This window comes from Stylophora pistillata, chromosome 11 (assembly GCF_964205215.1).
Source record: "Stylophora pistillata chromosome 11, jaStyPist1.2, whole genome shotgun sequence".
In the NCBI taxonomy this organism is placed as follows: Eukaryota; Metazoa; Cnidaria; class Anthozoa; order Scleractinia; family Pocilloporidae; genus Stylophora; species Stylophora pistillata.
The window spans coordinates 6,712,607-6,732,344 of NC_142529.1; the positions used below are offsets into that span (position 1 = coordinate 6,712,607).

Below are 19,738 nucleotides of genomic sequence, written 5' to 3' on the forward strand. Positions count from 1 at the left end.
TGTTTCGATATTCACCTAGGGAAACTTCATTATGAACTTTTATAAAATCTGGTTATTTTCTGTTTGTAGATCAAATGTAACTTTTGTGATTTGAAATGCACGTCAAAGGGCCACGCTCAACTAGGATCAATGCATTGATGGAGTATTTGCCATTGTTTGTTAATATATGAAAGTTACTGCGAAGATCGCTCTCATACTCGTATTTGCCATTCTTAACATTTTTTGTATTATTTTTTTTCTACATTTTTTATTTAGGTAGAGTTGGTTATGTATTGTTATTTTGCAGGATGTTCTATGCAAGCCATTGGTGTAGCCAGCACTGACAGCATTCCAGACAGCAGCTTTTCAGCCCCGTCAGAATTTAATTCAGTATATGCAGCTAAATATGGTCGCCTAAATGGTGCAAGGTCATGGGCACCCAATGGCAACAATAATGCTAATGATTACCTTCAAATTGACCTGCTGTTTGAGTACGTCATCTGTGCTGTAGCTACACAGGGAAATCCAAGGGCTAGTGAGTGGACAACAAAGTACAAGTTACGGTTAGCACTTGAAGATCCCAAGTTTGTCACCTATCAGGAAAACAGTGCTGATAAGGTTGGTGTATACGAATTTCAAGGTAACCGTTGTTTTTAGTCAGATGAATAGTGCATGTACAGTGTATGCACATAAGCAATTCATGCAGAATGCTTGCCGATCCTTCACGTATGGCAAAAACACTGAGCTGAGAAAATTAGTCTTGTTAACATCATTTGTGTGTCGATTTGTGAATACACATACTCGACATTCAAGACTGCAACACCATGCATGTATTTATCTAAACAGGCACTTGGATGTGAATGTAAAATGTAGGTCTCATTCACTTTAATCTTAGTCTATAGTAAAGCCCTTTTTCTTTCAAACCATGTCTGATTAGTCATGCAGTCCAATTGTTTGTTTCATCTTCCTTTCCACTGTTGTTTTTCTGAACTTTGCATTAGTCAGTTTGTTTAATACCCAAGGGATTATATTTGAATTGTGTGAAATTGAGTCTCTTAGAAAAAATCTATTTTGGTGCTTTGTCTGACCAATGCCTCTAATGATCTCTTACGAGCGACATATACTTCTCCCTCAACTATCAGCAGAAATTATCTTTCAAATACAGGGTCACATACTGGCTTTGTACTAGTTTTTTGAAAGAAACAATAAGTTATTCAATAGCATTTTAGCCATTACAGACATTTGCTCATACACGTCTCCATGGTTCATAGTTCAATTATTTGGCAATCAATTTCTAAGCTGAAAGTGGCTTTTTATGAAGTAGCTGATACTTAAAGTAGTTAATGATACAGTATACGCAAAATGCAAATATGGCGTCCAATTTGAATTGCTATTGTTCTGGACTGACTAGCCTCGTCTTCACATAGAAACACAAAAAGATTATCACATGTGTGAGAGGCTAGTGAGTCCAGAACAATGGCATTTCAAATTGGACGCCACATTTGCATTCGGTGTATATTAAGAAAATATTGTGATGAAATAATTTCAAATTTTGCACTACCATCTACAGGTCTTTGCTGGAAACTCCGATCGAAATAGTGTTGTAAAAAACAGTCTTCAGGATTTTGCAAGTGCAAAGTTTATCCGCTTTCAGCCCATAGCATATCGTGGCTATAAAAGTCTGAGAGTTGAAGTTTATGGAATACTTCTAACTAAAGGTATTTATTTGCTCCTCTTGTGTTTGTCTCCCCTTGAGGTTTTTTTGAACTGGTAGAAGTTTTTCAAACTGGTGGGAAATATTCAAACTGGTTTAAAATTTTTGAGCACACAACTCCTTCTCATTTATTTGTATCTATTCATTTAAAATACTCTGTGTAAAATAAACTTGTGATATTCTCCAATTTCAAACCGCATGTCCACTATGATACATGTAAGTCTTTGTTTGGAATTTAATTCAAGATGAGACAGAGGGTTCTATAGCTGTTACTGGTAAAGGGAGATAATTCTCTTTGACAAACTCATCTCAAAAGAAAACATCCTATACAACAAACAGTAAGCTGTTTTCCAACACTTTTTCTCCCGACTTGCAAAATATCTAAAGGATAACAAAATTTGTGCTAAAATATGCTTGTACAGTGTATATTTGTCCTTAGAGATTGTCTATTCCTTGTAGCTGACAGTTTTCCCTGAGCGTAGCTCCCGGAAAACTGTTCACATCTTGGAACAAATTATGTCCAAAGACAAATATCCATGCATATTTTTGTGCCAGAAAGAGGCAATTGTTTATATATTCATGGAGCCTTGATCAAGTGATAATTTTTTTAAAGTAACTTTAGAGCTGACCGGAGGAAAATGACCCTAACCGTCCTTACCTTTTTTTTCTTTTAAACCCTAAAGTATCTTATCCACTCAGCTGGATTATTATTGATGCTTGATATGATACAATGTATGATGTGGTTGTAGTACTGTACACTATAGATTCTGGAACCCAGTATGTATGTATGATGTGATTTTATCATTGTTCATGGTAAATTCTTGGACTCAGTAGGTTGCTATAATACATTATTTTTATTCATCCTTGATATAATCCAGTGAGTGATCTGATTGTTGCATTGCAAGTGCACTGAGGATTCTGGAACATAGTAGGTTGCCATTGCAACACAATTGTTTGCCCAACTATCCGTAGAGCACATTTTCACGCTTAGGATATAAATAATGCGTATGAAATGCATATACACAGTCCCCTCAGGTGATGACCCTCCACACTGCTCTTGGGAACATCCAATGCTTTTTAATTTCACAAGGTTCGTTAATTTACTTTCACATCAATAATCAACGGAGAATTAAAACACATAACTGTTGTTGTTTAACATTTCAGTTCCATTACAACCTCCTGCTGCCTTTAATTTGACTGCAAACTCTTCTACCAGCATTACAGCTTCTTGGCAGCTACCACCGATCTTTACCAGGCCTGGAAGACACGTAACAGGGTTTAAACTGTTTTACAAAAAGAAGGACTTTGGAGGGTGTTTTTCCTTCTTGAATATTACTAGTGCATCGACATTAAGCAGACTTGTGACTGGGCTCGAAAAGTACACAGAATATATATTTCAAGTGTTGGCCTACACATCTAAGGGTGATGGACTAAAAAGTTCTGTTGAAGTGGAAAGAGCAATGGAAGATGGTATGTGACAATCCAGAGCTAATGAAAAAATGTGAACCATATTTTATTAAGTTTTTCACCTTCATTAAGTGTGGCTTGGCAATGAGATGCCAAACACGTGACGAGAGAGGCTTACTGTAATTTTCGAAACTAAACGAAACCAATCAAGATATGAAATGAAAATCTGTAATTTGCGAGACAGAAATCTGTTAATAATTGACGAGGTACAAATCTGTCATTTGCGAAATAGAAGTCTGTTGATGATTTTTGAAATGAACAGAAACCTTTTATTGGGGAAATAGAAATCTGTTAAGGATTTTCGAAATAGGAATCCTTAATTTGCGAAATTGAAATTTGTAATTCGCGAAATGGAAATCTGTAATTTGTGAAACGAGAATGTCTGCGGGGAACTCCCCAGGCCAGAAGAATGAATTGGTCAGTGCGCCACAAGTTTGGAGTGCATACGCAGCCCACTAAATCATAAAAATGAGAAATGAAAAATCTCCGTGGTGTTCTTTGCGAAATCTCCACTATGTTCGTGAATAAATCAATGCGTTATCTACGCGAAAGAAGAGTTGCGCAATCAAGCCTAAAAGAGCAAATGTTATTCGAAATAATAACTGGCGCTGTAGCTGTGGTGCATAAAGGGAGTAAGCAATGTACGTTGTAGATGTATTATTCGAGGGCGATGTATTATTCTACACTTTCCTGACCGAAAATACATTTGCAAAGTGGCCGAGCATGTTTCTGGATAAAACATTACGGTGGCTGGGAAAATTGAAATGATCCAAACTCTTTGATTTTCTTGAGTTTCAAGCATGTTAACGATTTTCTTTACAGATTTCTAATCCGAAAATTTCAGATATTCATATCGTTTTGTTTCGCACATTACAGTAAGCCACGAGAAAACTAAACAACAAGAAATTTTAGGAATCAAGTGATTCCTTTTCCAAGACGCAACGGCGATAATATTTATGCGGCGAGTTTAGGTGTGACATGAAGTTTTTAGACATCCTAACAGCTAATTAAACTGATTAATACACTGTAATCCAATTGCAGCTCCCTCGCGACCTCCATCTAACTTCTATGTCACTGCAACTTCTTCTACCACTGTTACGGCATCATGGCAACTACCACCAGTAGATTCCAGAAATGGAATTATTAAAGGATTTAAAGTGTTTTATGAAAGGAAAGACTCTTCAGGGTCAGGAATCATCCTTACTATCAACGGTGGATCAACTTTCAAGAAAAATGTCATTGGTCTTCACAAGTATAAAGAATATGAATTTAAAGTGTTGGCGTTTACCTTTGTTGGGGATGGACCGTATACCTCTGTTGTTGTGCAGAGAACAAATGAAGATGGTTAGGACAGCTCTTTCTGTTATCTTCTAAAAGTGTCATGGATTTCAATAAAAGGCCAAATTAATGTATATTTTTCTCAAGTGAAATGGAAAACGCAAATGTCTCTATGTATACAAGTACATGATATATAAAATATCATCAGATTCCCAATATGATCCTTAAGGCCACTTTAGCAAATGCCTTCGGGGAATTAGCTAATTGAAAAAAAACAAACATTTTGGATATTTAACAGAATTTAACTGAGTAAATTATGTATAAAAGGGCAATCTTTTTTAAAGTATTTGTAAAAAGATTGTATCAACGGTGAATTAACGTTCAACAAAAATGTCACTGGTCTTACTAAGTACAAAGAATATGAATTTCAAGTGTTGGCCTTTACTTCTATTGGGGATGGACCAAATAGCTCTGTGGTTGTTCAGAGAGCAAACGAAGATGGTTAGGAGAGCTCTTTGTGTTATCTTCTAAAAGTGTCATGGCCTTAAATAAAAGGCCAAATACATGTATATTTTTTCTCAAGTGAAATGAAAATGTATGCATCTATGCATGTACATGATATATGAAATATCATCAGATTCCCAATATGATCCTTAACACCACTTTAGCAAATGCTCTCAGTAAATTAGCTAGTTGAAAGAAAAAAACATTTTGAATGTATAACAGAATTTAACTGAGTAAATTATGTAAAAAAGGCAACTTTTTTAAAGTACGTGTAAAAAGATTATAAACACCATTTAAAAGTGGAAAATCCTGTGTATAAGTTAATCATTAATGATGATAAGGAGATGACGATGACCACAATGATTTTGTTTATCATTATGATTATTACAATTTCTCAATTGCAGTTCCTTCACAGCCTCCTGGTGGCTTTACTCTGACTGCAACCTCTTCTACTAGTATAACAGCATCCTGGCAGTTACCACCAGAAGACTCCAGAAATGGAGACATTACAGGATATAAATTGTTCTACAAAAAGAGAGGCATTTCAGGGCCAGCAAGCATGCAGCCCATTAACGATCAGGCAACTCGCACTCAAGAAGTCACTGGGCTTGATAAATTCACGGAATATGAATTTCAAATATTGGCATTCACTGCTGTTGGAGATGGACCAAATAGTACAGCTATTTTTAAGGAAACAAAGGAGGCTGGTAAGAAATAGGGATTTCACTATTTTTATGAAACAAAATTTTTTTGGATGCTAGACATGTCTCTATCGACTGTTATTCAGGCCTAAAGAAGAGGCCAAACAGACTTAACGAAATTTTGTCTATGGGTTTGTATGTCCTATCTCTGATGTGGTAGATCTTATCTCTGATCTATATTCCAACATATAATTTTATGGCAGGTGTATATGGTTGCCTGAGTCTTATAGAAATACATGTTTCCCTGTACGTGCATGATATAATTATAAGAATTTCTGTCCATTAAAATGTCCTGTTTTATGAGGGTGGTGGCACTGTTGAAGTTACAAGTAAGGGATATAACTTTAATTTAGCTCAAGTAATATGGAGGAGGGGACTCTTCAATTAAGGTTACCGCCCACCTTCAGGGTTGTCTCTCGTGCAATCGATGTAGCACGTCCGGTTTAAACTGTAGATATCTAAACCCCCGATATCAAATTAAAGCTTATAGGACTGGCTATGAGACTATACCAAAATTTTTGAAAAAAAATTAATCGTCGAATTTTTCACGACTTCTAAATGCGAGCACCCGAATCACATTTTGAATGTTACGTGTTAAAGCGAGTTTTTTTTCGCTTATTGAATGTGTTACTCCGTTTTCGGGGCCAAAGCGCTAAGAAAACGTGTCTGCGATTTGCCATATTCAATTTCAGTGAAAAGTTACAAAACATTTTTGAAATAGGATTAAAAAAAATGTGGAGTGATCGTACAAAAGTCGCTCTTGAAAAAAAGTATTTAGAAATAAAAAATTCGGAGACACGTGTTTGTTGTTTATATGTAAAACTAGCTACTGTCAAATTTTGGGAGCAATCGAACTAACTCCCTTTGACTTATAGCTCTTAAAAGGTGATTCGGGCGCTCGCATTTAGAAGTCGCGAAAAATTCGACAATTCATTTTTTTTCAAAATTCTTGGTATAGTCTGATAGCTAGTCCTATAAGCTTTAATTTGATATAGGGTTTAGATATCTACAGTCTAAATCGGACGCGCTACAACGCTTGCACGCGAGACACCCCTGAAGGTGGGCGGTAACCTTAAATAACTTGATTCCCATAGTTGTTTGAATTGATTTATAGAAAGAGAGAAATAAAAGACATAGTTTTCAAGAAATTTGATAATAAAGAATAAGTGCACCGAAATTATGATAACAAATTCCGCTCTTGTCTGCTGGAAATCTGTTATTTCCTTTACCAATATCATTAATCAACTTTAAATGTGCCTTGATTAAGCCTCCATATCGGGTCATTTCGTTTACAACTCAGACATCTCTACGACTGAATGTGCCACTCTGAAGGAGGCATTAATGGATATCTTCCTGAATGAAAACTTCCAAGTGAAAGCTGTAAGTCAGCTCCACCATTTATACCCTGGTCCCACAGGTTCTCTTCTGTCAAAAAAGAAATAGGATAAATCCCTTCTCCCTAAAAAAATCGGCGCCAAGCGCCGACAACGAGCTGCGAAGCAGCGAGCAGTCGAGAGAACCTCTGGTGGAGACCTTAAAGAACCTCACTTTGGTGCACTCAGCTGATGATCGTCGCGATCTGATTGGCTATTATTGTTTTTTGTTTGATACTGACGTTTCCTATTGGCTGTTGAAAAGTGATAGATTTGATCAGCTGTCAAAACAGCTGAATGCACTAATGTGAGGTTCTCAACGGTCTCCACCAGAGGTTCTCTCAACTGCTCGCTTTGCAGCTCGTTGTCGGCGCTTGGCGCCGATTTTTTTAGGGAGAAGGGATTTATCCTATTTTTTTTTTAGACAGAAGAGAACTTCTGGGACCAGGGTACATCATTTATAGTGTCGAGGAAAATGACACTCAGTCTGATTCATTTATTAAAATGTGAATTAAAACATGACTGTTCTATTGCAGCTCCTTCAGGACCTCCCTCCCTGTTCAATGTCACTGTGAACTCTTCAACCAGTATTAGAGCCTCATGGCATTTACCACGAGAGGACTTCAGACATGGAATCATCAGAGGATATAAACTCTTCTATAAAAAGAAAGGCTCAGGTTTAGCAACCTCCTTGACTACTGACAATGGAAACACATCAAAAATAGTCACCAACCTTGATAAATACACTGAATATGAATTTCAAGTGTTGGCCTTCACCTCTGTTGGTAATGGACCGAACACCTCTTCTGTTTTCACAAGAACAATGGAAGATGGTGAGAATCGAAGTGCTTTCAGCAATAATACTTGCTCACATAAAGGCGATGTTGATGATTGATTTAGGGTGTTGGCTTTGAAGTTTGGACCTCAGGCCGGTATTAAAAAGATCTTCTTCTTCAACATGCCTTGCGAATAATCAGCTCTTAGAAGTTTGCTTTCATGACTTGAATTGTTTAGTTACTCAGGTGAACTTGTCTTTAATCCAATTCTTAAATTGTTTCTATGAAAAAGCCAATACCTTAACAACTAAATGAGGAAGAGGTACATTGTTATATTACAATTTACAACACAGTACAACATGCTTTGATTAACATGCATGCATTGATTCTCTGCATCATTCTTCTATTAATAAGCACATTATCTTTGTTCTTCCAGCTCCCAGTGCACCTACGTCTTTGTCTTTTGTTGTTGTGCCACCTAGCAATTTACATGGTCCCAGAATAACCTTGTCCTGGAGCAAGCCTGCAGAACCAAATGGAGTTATTAGAAGTTACACTCTGTTTTACAGTCGCGATGGAGGTGCGCCAAAAGAGGATTCTGGACTAGACAAAGATGCACTGAGTCACACAGTTGATGTGTTGGGTGGAGTGACATATCAATTTCATGTCAGAGCTGTGACTATTAAACCTGGAGCAAATGGGACGAAAACTGTAACTACCAGGGAATACAGTGGGTTCTTTACATTTACCGTTATGCTAGTTGCTACCCACCTAAACACATTCACATGTATTATAACATGTAGTAGTGACTTCATCGTGGTGATCCTTGTTCATGCTTGAAAGTGATTCGATTTTAATTGCTTTCTTTGCCGTTTTGATTTGATCTTTTCACCTTCAAAAAAGTAGTATCTTGGAGTACAGAAAACTCTTCAAGTGTGTTCAATCCATCAAAACTGTGAGATACGTGTCTAAATATAGTAAAGTATGAATTACTGATTAACTCTGCTTTTATCACACATATAAGTATTAATGTTCTAAGCATAGTAACCCGTTCGTCTTTGCTGTTTTTCTTTCTTTTTGTTCCTTTTATTTTGTTTTTTTGTTCTTTTTGAGCCGTAATCTTTCATTATGTAGTCTAAGCTGTGAGTATTTTATTAATATAAGATTGCGATGCTGTGTTGGTTGTATTTCTGAAAATTGAACTTTTCATCAACTGAGGGGCTTTCAGGTTAGTTTTTAGTTGGGATGAGAGAGGCTGCAAAGCCTACATGCTGCTTTGTGTCATCAACTTTGTTAAGGAATAATTACTCCATCTTTATCAAAACTCAGGTAAACCTTTTATCAAAGGTCTCCCAAAAACAACCACTACAGCAATTGGCGAACTGGTATTGTTGAAGTGTGAGTTTGTTGAAGAAACTAATGCTTCTCTTACCTGGACTAAAGATGGACTAGCCAGTATACCTCGCGCTCAGCTCGAGAACAACGGCAAAATACTTATCATAAAAGATGTTGTTCCTGGTGACAGTGGTGTTTATGAATGTAAAGCAATTAACATGTTTGGAGAGAGCCGTACAGCTACGACAGTCATTGTCGCTGGTGGGTAGACACTTTGTTACATTTGCACTGAACACTGGGTAACAATAACACTTTCATTTCCTTTTGGGAAATAAATATGTAGAGGAGTAAGTGTATTTTTTCGGTTGTAGTTAGAGAATTAAAGAAAATAAATAACCAAGTGTGGTTTTTTTTCTAAGCGATACGATAGTCGCCATGATGACCAGTCTCAACCTTCTAAAAGTACAGAATGAGATCCTTTGTGTTATCGACAACCAGAACTGCGTCGTGCTCTTCCTACTTGATATGTCTACAACGTTTGACACGGTTGATCAGAAGCTGCTTTTAACTAGGCTATCCAGACGTTTCGAAAATAAGAAACTGTCTGTCGAAATCAGACACTGAAATTTTGATCCACGCTTTTATCTCCAGCAAGCTCGACAGCTGCAACTCTCTACTATATGGACTTCCACAATTCCTACTGGGTTGCCTCGTTTTCTTTTCAACAAAGTATTTAATTAGGGACATTAAATACACATATAGATATAGAATAGGATCCTTATCATTATTCAGTAGACTTTTATCTATCCATTAGAATATTTTGATTTCAGAAAATTTAATTAGAATTCACATATAGGAGATATAGTAGCATCCATCCTTACCATTATTTATCCTACCTTTATCTATCCACTAGAATTCTTCGATTTCACAAAATTCAACTAGAATTCATATACAGTAGAATTATGTACATCATCATGATAAATTTTTTTTAGCAATAGATATGGACCACGCACGAGGTTCATATGTTTTTAATAGTGATATTCTTAAATAATGTTTTTAACATATATTTGTTTATCATTATTAGGTTAGACTTACTTTTCTATTTCTCTTTTTTAATGTAAAGTGCCATTTGGCTAGATGGAAATGGCACTATATAAATTTTGCTATAATTATTATTATTGTCATTAATATTATCATCATTATTATAACCTTACTCCAGCCACTTATTAACGAGTCATGGACGAATTAGTGTATGAACTGAGTACTAACCAAATATAACAAGTTCTGGAAAACAAACACAACATCTGTAACAACTGAACAAACCACCGCTCAGCACGCAAACCAAGAGTACATCATGTTAGTGTCCTCACACATTTGTTTCAACCCTGGTCCGTTGGCAGGAGCATGTTTTTGTTCAATGTTTTTTTGGTATCATTACGTTTTCCGTTTTTCTCACACAGTACCACCCAGAATTATCGAAGAATTATCCCCTTCTACGGTGATATGTCAAAAGCAAAGTCCATGTTTTCTCTCATGTCAAGCAACAAGTTATATTCCGTTTAACTACTCCTGGACGAAGGATGGCCAACTTCCAACTGGTGATAACATCAAATTGATGAATAACAGCCTCATTGTCTCGCCACAGGTTGGAGAAGATTATGGGGAGTATGTTTGTCACGTTACAAACACCTTTGGCTCAACATTATATGAAATTACCCTACTCGATTGTGAAGGTAGATATTTTTTCTCACACTTCGGACGTGATAAAATTTTTCGTTCAAAAAGTTTAAAAAAAACTTAGAACTTTCTTGTCTGATTTGGATTTTTTACGCTTCTAATTACAGCTATTCAGATAGTTTTTTAAAAACAGGTATGTGTATGTACCAAAAGCAACATAATGTAGTGATCTCATACACCGAAGTTGTTCAGTGTGAAGTTACGTTTTCTTTCTTCAGTTAGAAAATTGTTTTAGTGTACGATGCAGGTCGATCATTCCGTATGTTAAAATTGGTCTGTCAGGTTGAAACTAAATCAAAACAGAGTTATGTGCACCAATGTTGAGAGGGCTCAAGGCTAAAATATCTCTGTTTTCCTTATTAGTTTGGTTTGAAATTTCTAGAGGTCATAGAAGTGACTTGATAACTTTATCAACTCGAGTTGATAGGAGTTCGAAATGCCCGGCATACAATGAAGTAAGACCAAGAGACGACGCAAAATTAAGTTTGAAATTGTATTGTTGTTTCGTGGATAAAAAAAAACATCGTATTCCTTAAGATGAATCTACTCTAACTAAAGCATCAATGCACTGAAACTAAGTAATGAAGCAGTTTTTAGCGATTGATGGCTGGTTCGAAAGTTATTTGCTTTTTTTTTACTAGATACGCAGAGCATCTTCCTTGCCAGTGTCATCCCATTGTCTTGTATTGTGTTCGTGTTGCTCCTTATAATTTGTGGGCTGATATGGCAGAGAAGACGAGCTGTTCTTAATAAAAGACTACAGTGCAAAGAAGAAATTGACTTTGACGGCGTGAAATCTTCACCTGATCAACAGTCAAGTAACGAACAAGCTTCAGGCTCAAGCACATATATGGAACTCAAACCCATGCCTTCAAACCAGGAATCTCGTGTTCCTTCTGAGTATCAGTCGTTACAGGAAAATCCTGAGAACCCCGGATATTACAATACTGTGCTTCACAAGCAAAATGGCGGGAAACAAAATGAAGGAGTATATGAGGAAATATGATACTCCCAAAACTGATTTTGTATCTGCTTGATTCAGATTACCCATCTTGTCTTATATAATAAGCTTAATTATATACCAATTATGTATGTGCAATCTAATGACGACACAAAAAAAAGATTTCAAACACACTTTGTGTGCCACTGTTTTGTCAGTGCTGACTGCATTTTTACTTCATCTGTGATCAAAAACGGAACAGACGCACGGCAACATCCACACATTACTTCGGTTCATGACACACTTCTTGTTCGAGTCTCGCTAAAAGAAGCGATGAGTAAGTTGGCAATGCCGAAATGAATTAGTTTTAAATGTTTTCCTCTTTCATTCAAAATTCATATCTTAAAAGTTTTCTTATCTTTTATTTGTGTCTGTGTATTTATATCTTTTGCTTTTGATGTGTGTAAAATGTACAGCTCGGTTTTAACCTTTAGTTATAGCCCTCGGATGAGGGTTAAACTAAAATTATAACTTTGAGTGAGGTTCCCAAACTAAACGAAACCTCTTGAAAGACAATCGCACGTAACTTCGTCAACCTTGCTTGTCGAACCCGTCTTATCAAATGTGAGTTATTCTATATATATACCGTTAGAGTCTGTGTTACAGCATGAAAATATGAATTCGAATTAAGGTGTATTCTGAACCACCAGAAAAATAATAGCTATTAGATGTTAACAACAACAAAGCTTAAAAATGTGATGTCTCTTTCAATCATAAATTACCTTTTAAAGACTAAAAGTTCTATGTTTTAATCGTTTATTGGACGTTGGCAGTGTTTTAAGTTTATTTTTATGCACAATAAATTCTTTTCAACTGTAAAAGCAATACATTGCTTTGCTTTCTCTAAAGAAATTGAAAAAAGTAAGGGTACAGAATATTATTGTTGGGTGTTTGTAGATAAGAGAATGGAAGATGATCGAGTATTTTCACTCGATATTTTTTAGATTACAAATTATTTTGAGATAGGAGAAAATGCTGGGAAATATTGTTGCAAGGCAATAAGATCTAAATAGGTTCTAAATGTAAAGAAGCAACAGAATAGTTGTAGACAGTAGAATAAAATGTTTTCACGAAAATAAGTGTCTGATCGCGGTAGACCATCGATCTTTTTTTTAACCAGAAAAAGGCAAACCTGCATTTATTCGATCTACAGTTTTAGCCAGGCTTGTCGCAGAGCTTCAGTTGCTCAGTTAAACATTTACCACACATTTACTTGTCTTGCGTTGTGCCCGCAACGCAACTTGGAACAAAATACCGTCGCGAATTCCGAAGTTTCGCGAATTCGGAAGAATCCCGTCATGTTCTTCATACCTAATTTTTTACGTTTGATTAGGTATACTATTTTCTTAATTATGGGACTTTGCATACGCGCTTAACGCAATCGGCACCACTGTGGGAAACCTACCGCGCAGAGGACTCTCTAACTTAAGCTGGTTATCCCCAAAAAAATTAAATTTTTTGTGTGAATACCCTCGACGGATAACACTTCAAGACATTGCCGGATTCCTGTAACAAAATAGTGCAGTTTGTTCCTGCTGTTAACTTTACATTTACTAGAGGATTAAAGCATGACCTAAACTTTCTGTTGTCTTAGCTATAGTACTATCAATCTCTGCATGGTAAGCTGTAGCAGATGAACACAAGTTAAACTCTTTTTTTTCAGTATGATTAATGCATAGAAACTCTATTGTCGTATCGAAGCAAGTTTGAAGGTTATGACATAAAGTAGAATGGAATAGAGATGGTTATAGAATAATTTATTTAATGTCGAGGACGTGGGAAGTGTTAGCACAGTCTTCCGAGCCAGAGGTTCATTTTAAAACTTGCCATGCAAAAGTCACAGGACGCCGAATTACCTAGACTCGGTAATGTCTTGATCGCATTATGATGGGTACGTTCGGTGTTCTTCTTCAAGCCTTGAGATTTGCCTATAAGTACTAGGCAACAGTATTCTAAATGCGATAACATGTTGGCTTTATTAAGAGAAACCACAACGTTTGAAGGAATTAAGTTCTTAATCCCCGGTTGCGGCCACCTTAGCATACGCTTTTTTTCAGCATGAGTGCAACGTGAGGCTTGAAAGACAAATTCCGGTCCATGTAACGCCAAGAATCTTGAGAGGTGGTTCAATTTCGATGGACTTATCACCAATAAAAAGACTCTGGGTACTTAGATTTCCCCAGTGTCATTGCTGAGTTTTATTAGCGGTTACTTGCAGGTAATTCGCGGTGAACCAGAGGGTAATCTTTCTATGTCTTGATTCAGTGTAGATTAACCGCCGCCCACTTAGCCCAATGGATAGTGCCTTAGACTGTTGTGCGGGAGGTCGAGGGTTCAACACTCATGGTCTTTAAATAATTGAGAAGAATTTGCTACCTTTCTATAACATTAAGAAGTGGTTGGATATTCTAGTCTTCTCGGATAGGGACGAATAAATGCAGGCCCCGTCTCCTGCAGGGCTGGGGTAGGAGACGTTAATAGGGAGCTTAAGTAACCACGACGAAAGGGACGACGACGACGTCAAGTAATCGCGGAGGGTCTGGAACGAGCACGTCGTTTTTAGCGGGAAAATGAAACTTAAGCAATGAAGTTGCTCAAGGACGACGACGTCTGAAATCTTTTTTATTCTCGCCTCGTCAGTTTAAGAAATGACATCGTTCATAGACGTCCAAAACCTTCTTCTTCCCACTCATGGATCAAATTTCCACATATATATCGAAAGTTCGAGAGTAGGTTATTCAATTCTTGAACATCAACAGTCCAAGGAATTATTAAGCTTTAGCTTTATTTACAATAATTTACGCATCGCAAAAGTTTAAAATATTAAATTTTAGGCGAGTTGTTTGAGATTTAAATTCAGTTCTAAGTGTTGCTGATACAAACAAACCTATTTTGCACAACGTTTGTCTGATTTTCAACATGCTTTAGCCTGATATGTTCTACCTTTGATGCTCCTTTCTTTGGCGAGCAAACGACGTAAGTCTGTCAATTTAATTAATGCTAGCTAGCGATCGGCACAGATAGCAGTCGTCGCGCTTCACCCAAGAATACTATTTTTTCCCATGTGATTCTGTCGGAATAATTTTTATGGCTGTAAATCTATATCAAACATTTTGAAAATAGATTCGGAAAACCTGACAGGTATTCAAGCTCATGTTAACACACCGATCTGAAGAATTCTTTGTTTTTTAAAGCGTCTCGATTGAAGAACAGCAACACGCAAAACTTTTAAGTAGCGATAATCTGGCAGTTCCATACACAGCTTGTGACCGAACGCAGAGGTGTATTACACTGCTATTTGAAACTTTTTATTCAATAAAAATGATAAACAGCACTCTTTCATAAAATATACTCAAATAAATTTAAACCTTACGTGGTGGCTTTCACCGCTTGACTTGACATCTGTTGTGCGGAGAAAAGAATATGAGTTGGTGGGTTTTCGAATTTTATTTGTTTAGAAAACTGAACAGGGTGGTTTAAATCAAACGAAGAAGCGAATACAAACTCCAACCGGCCATAGACTGTCTAAAAACTGACCGTAAACCCGCACCTTTTGATGAGAAAAACTGCTTTGAAGTTTGGAAGTTCACGACGACGTGAAACAGGTCATTCTCAAGTCGTCGACTACAAGACGACGACGGAATTCTTGGTTCGCGCTTGCGCAGTGACGTTCTTGCTACTTCCGGTCGTCGTCTTCCGTTCGTCGACGTGGTTGCTTAAGCTCCGTAATTTCCCACACGAGATTACTGTGGGATGGATGTCCTCCCCTGGGTGGGATGGGTTAGAAGGTGAGATCGATGGACTGAAGCGGCTGCCAGAGGCGCCTGATATGCTGACGTCTGTTCTCAACCTTAAACTGCACCCGTAATTCAGCCTCATTGGCTGGAAGTGGTCAGAAATACTATATTACTATTACTATTACTATTCAGGTGCGCCAAGGCTCTCATGGGCTCTATACTTTGTTGTGTCATTAGCACATAGACGTATATGGGGAAGAAGATTCAGCTGAGTAATTGACATCATTCACAAAGATATTAAAAAAGCGAACCTGGAAGGCTCCTTTGCGGCACTCCATAGAGAAGACGCAGCCAGTCTGACTCCGAGTTTTACACAAAAAAAAATTACGTAAGGTGCGTATTTGTCTCCACTGTTGCGTAAATTTTTGAAAAACTACGGGCGTTAATTTCGCTTGCTTTACGCCATAAAGGACGTAGTAAAGCCAGTTAAATTCACACGAGACAGTGGTTGCCGAGCACGTGACTCAGATCTTCTGAGAGTCTCCAGTGGATAATCTACAATATGATTCTAGAAAGTTATGCCGAAATTGGCTCTAATTAATTCACGACTGGAAATTCCCCACACTAACTAGTGCAGTGCAGCACAATGCCCAACAACAAAATTACAAATATGTACATATATCAACATATGATCCCCTTCCAAAATAACCAGAAAGTGATCACGTGATGGGCAACCATGTTTCGTGTGAATTTAACTGGCTTTACAACGTAGGCTCGATTACCAGGGGAAGATCAAAGACCGGACCTGGGAGACAGTGGAAATGGAGCCTATTTAGAACGCTGACCTCAGGTTGAAACAGAAAATATCTCATGGAGAAAAAATGCATAGACACATGCAAGCATTTTTAAAAACTAGCTTTGCCCAAATTTCTCGTGCTGCCCAAAAAATCAGTCAGTTTAAAAATCAGAGTTATTATTGTTTATCGCCCACCTCCCTCGACCTTGAATGGTTTAACACCCTCATTGTTCCTTGGTGAGTTTTCTACGTTCCTGGAGCACTATATCACTGATCCCGGTGGACTATTATCAGTTGGTGATTTTAATATACATGTTGACACCTGTTCTTCCCAACACTCAACTGAATTTCTCCAATTGTTGTTCACTACAAAGATAGATAGAATACGGGGTCATATAACGACTGCTGCCTTCTCTCATCGAGATACAGTTCCTGTTGTTGACAACGCCTGTCCATATTCTTTTGATATTTTCAAAACGGTAACAGCCGACGAAGTTCATATATGTATCATGAATCTGGCTGCTAAGTCATGTGCTCTTGATCCTCTCCCTGGTTATGTTAAAAGAAATACACTTAGTGTTCTGTTGCATTTCATTTTCAAAATAATAAATATCTCATTGGAATCTGGTCAGATGCCTTTGCAACTCAAGGTTGTCATGTTACGCCCGCTCCTTAAAAAGCCTTCTTTGGATCATACTCAATTCTCCAATTATCGCCCTGTATCGAATCTTTAATTTATTAGCAAAGCAATTGAAAAATTGGTAGCTAATCAACTTATCTCCTTCATTGACGAATATGAGTTAAATGAGACATTCCAGTCGGCGTACAAGCAATATTGCAGTACTGAAATTGCACTTATTCGTGTTCACAATGATATTCTTTCTGCCATTGATAATCGTCGAATCGTAATTTTACTGTTGTTAGACCTTTCCGCTGCCTTCGATACGGTCGCTCATACCATCCTCCTCTCTCGTTTACGTGTACGGTTTGGGATAGCTGGAAAACCTCTATTATGGCTGCAATCTTATTTATCGAATCGCACGCAATATGTCTCCGTCGATGGTGGTACTTCTACGAAACATGACCCTAAAAGTGGAGTGCCACAAGGATCTGTCTTGGGACCCATTTTGTATTTGCTTTATACTTCGCCGCTTTCAGACATCGTAATTTAACCTGGCTATCACTTTTATGCTGACGACTCACAGCTTTACTTGTATTTCCAACCAACCTGGGTTGATAGGGATCTAGCGGTTTCTAGCATCGAGAACTGTGTGAATGAAATTAATCATTGGATGATGGTTAATCGCCTTAAATTAAATAAAGACAAAACTGAATTATTGGTGATCTCCGCCAAACATCTTTCAAGACCACTCCTTCACGAAATTTCAGTTGCTGGTGAGACTGTTCATTCCGTGCAAAAGGCGAGGAATATCGGCAATATGTTTGATAGCCATTTTTGCTTTATATCAACGATCATATTACTGAGATTTGCAAATCTTCATTTTATCATTTGCGAAATATTAGCTATATCAGGAAATATCTTTCAGCGACCACTACTGAATTGCTGGTTCATATCTTTGTATCTTCGAAGCTGGATTACTGTAATTCTCTTTTGTAAGGCCTACGAGCCTACACTATAAAAAAGCTACAACACGTCCAGAATACCGCGGCGCGTCTCGTCACACTTACAAAAAAGCATGATCACATTACGCCTGTTCTTTTCAATCTTCATTGGCTTCCCGTTCATCAACGTATTATTTTTAAGATTTTACTTAGAACCTACAAGGCACTTAACAACTTGGCACCGTCGTGCATTTGTGATTTTCTTACATCTTACACCCCATCCCGTCAACTACGTTCATCATCCAAGCGCCTTCTGGTTTCTCCATCCTATAACTTGAAAACAATTGGTGCAAGATCCTTCTCTGTAGCAGCACCAGCATTATGGAACGCTTTGCCATGTGAAATTAGAAATGCTCAGTCTGTGTCTGTTTTCAAAAGTAGATTAAAAACTTTTCTTTTTAGAAAAACCTTTTATAATTAATATTAGCTGTCTTAAGTGTAATGTTAAAGTTTTCTGTAGGCGCCTTTGAACAGTGGGATACTGGCGCGGTATAAATCTGTTATTATTAATATTATCATTATCATTATTGTTATTGTAATTATTATTATTTCTAGCTCAGTTTGGAAGCATGGGAAAATCTTCCAAATTTACGAAGGCTTTAAATCATTCAGCGAACAGTCAGACCGTTTTGAAACAATTGTGTAGCAATGAAGCTATGCCGGAATTTATTCCATCTTCCATCCCACTGTTGTTTTCCAGAACTTTGCATTAGTCAGTTTTTTAGCACCCAAGAGATTATATTTGAGTTGTATGAAATTTAGTCCTTTCAAAAAATAAATTTTTTGGTGTTTTGTCTGAGCAATGCCTCTACTAATCTCTCAGTAATTACATTTATTTCTCCCTCAACTATCACCGGAAATTATATTTCAACTTCTAATTAATACAGGGTCACATACTGGTTTTGTGCTAGGTTTTTAACAAAAGAAACAATAAGTCTTACAATAGCATTTTAGCCATTACAGACATTTGCTTACAGAAGTCTCCATGGTTCATGGTTCAATCATTTGGCCATCAATTTCTTTGCTGAAAGTGGCCGCATGTTTATGAAGTAGCTGAGACTTAAAAGTAGTCATTGATACAGTATATCACGAAAATAATTATAAAATAATTTCAAATTTTGCAAAATAGCATTGTAAAAAACAATCTTTAGGAATTTGCAAGTGCAAAGTTTATCTGCTTTTAGCCAACGGAATAGTATGGCTTCAAAGCTCTGAGAGTAGAAGTTATGGAATACTTCTAACTAAATGTATTTATTTGCTCCTCTTGTCTTTGTCTCCCCTGAGACAAATATGTATTGTGGGTCTACTTTTTCCTTTGGCTTGAATTTTTTTAAACCAGTTTAAATTTTTCAAACTGGTGTGAAATATTCAAACTGGTTTAAAACTTTTGAGCACACCACATACTCATTCTCATTTTTTGAATCTTTTTGTGTAAAATACTTTGTGTCAAATAAACTTTTGATATTCCTCAATTTTCAAAATACATGTATGTCCACTATGATACATGAAAATCTTTGTTTGAAATTTACCGGTATTCAGGGGTTGTATTATAGTTATACATGTTTCAACAACAGAATTAGCCGATGACCATATGACTACATGTAGGTCTGAGAGAGGTGTCCACCATGTCTAGGGAAAGGCATGGCCCTGAACTCTTCATGGTACCAAGGGACTGTTGTTTGAAGACAACAATTTGGCGACTGCTTATGAAAGCTGTA

General features: G+C 37.1%; 2 protein-coding genes across 4 annotated transcripts in view; one reads left to right on the forward strand and one right to left on the reverse strand.

The window, feature by feature from the left end:
* The window catches only part of LOC111332280 (protein sidekick-1), a 32,211-nt gene extending 19,268 nt beyond the window's left edge, over positions 1-12,943 (forward strand). For all 3 annotated transcript variants that reach the window (XM_088737386.1, XM_088737385.1, XM_088737387.1), the window contains 10 exons: positions 287-597; positions 1,550-1,697; positions 2,858-3,163; positions 4,202-4,504; positions 5,347-5,649; positions 7,553-7,849; positions 8,229-8,522; positions 9,122-9,388; positions 10,588-10,860; positions 11,506-12,943. In XM_088737386.1, the coding sequence (XP_088593512.1) occupies positions 287-597; positions 1,550-1,697; positions 2,858-3,163; positions 4,202-4,504; positions 5,347-5,649; positions 7,553-7,849; positions 8,229-8,522; positions 9,122-9,388; positions 10,588-10,860; positions 11,506-11,870 (2,867 nt within the window). In that variant the 3' untranslated portion in view covers positions 11,871-12,943. The remainder of the gene's footprint in view (positions 1-286; positions 598-1,549; positions 1,698-2,857; positions 3,164-4,201; positions 4,505-5,346; positions 5,650-7,552; positions 7,850-8,228; positions 8,523-9,121; positions 9,389-10,587; positions 10,861-11,505) is intronic.
* LOC111347091 (uncharacterized) overlaps positions 1-19,738 on the reverse strand; it is a 325,446-nt gene that overhangs the window by 181,613 nt on the left and 124,095 nt on the right. The gene's annotated exons all lie outside the window — the stretch shown is intronic.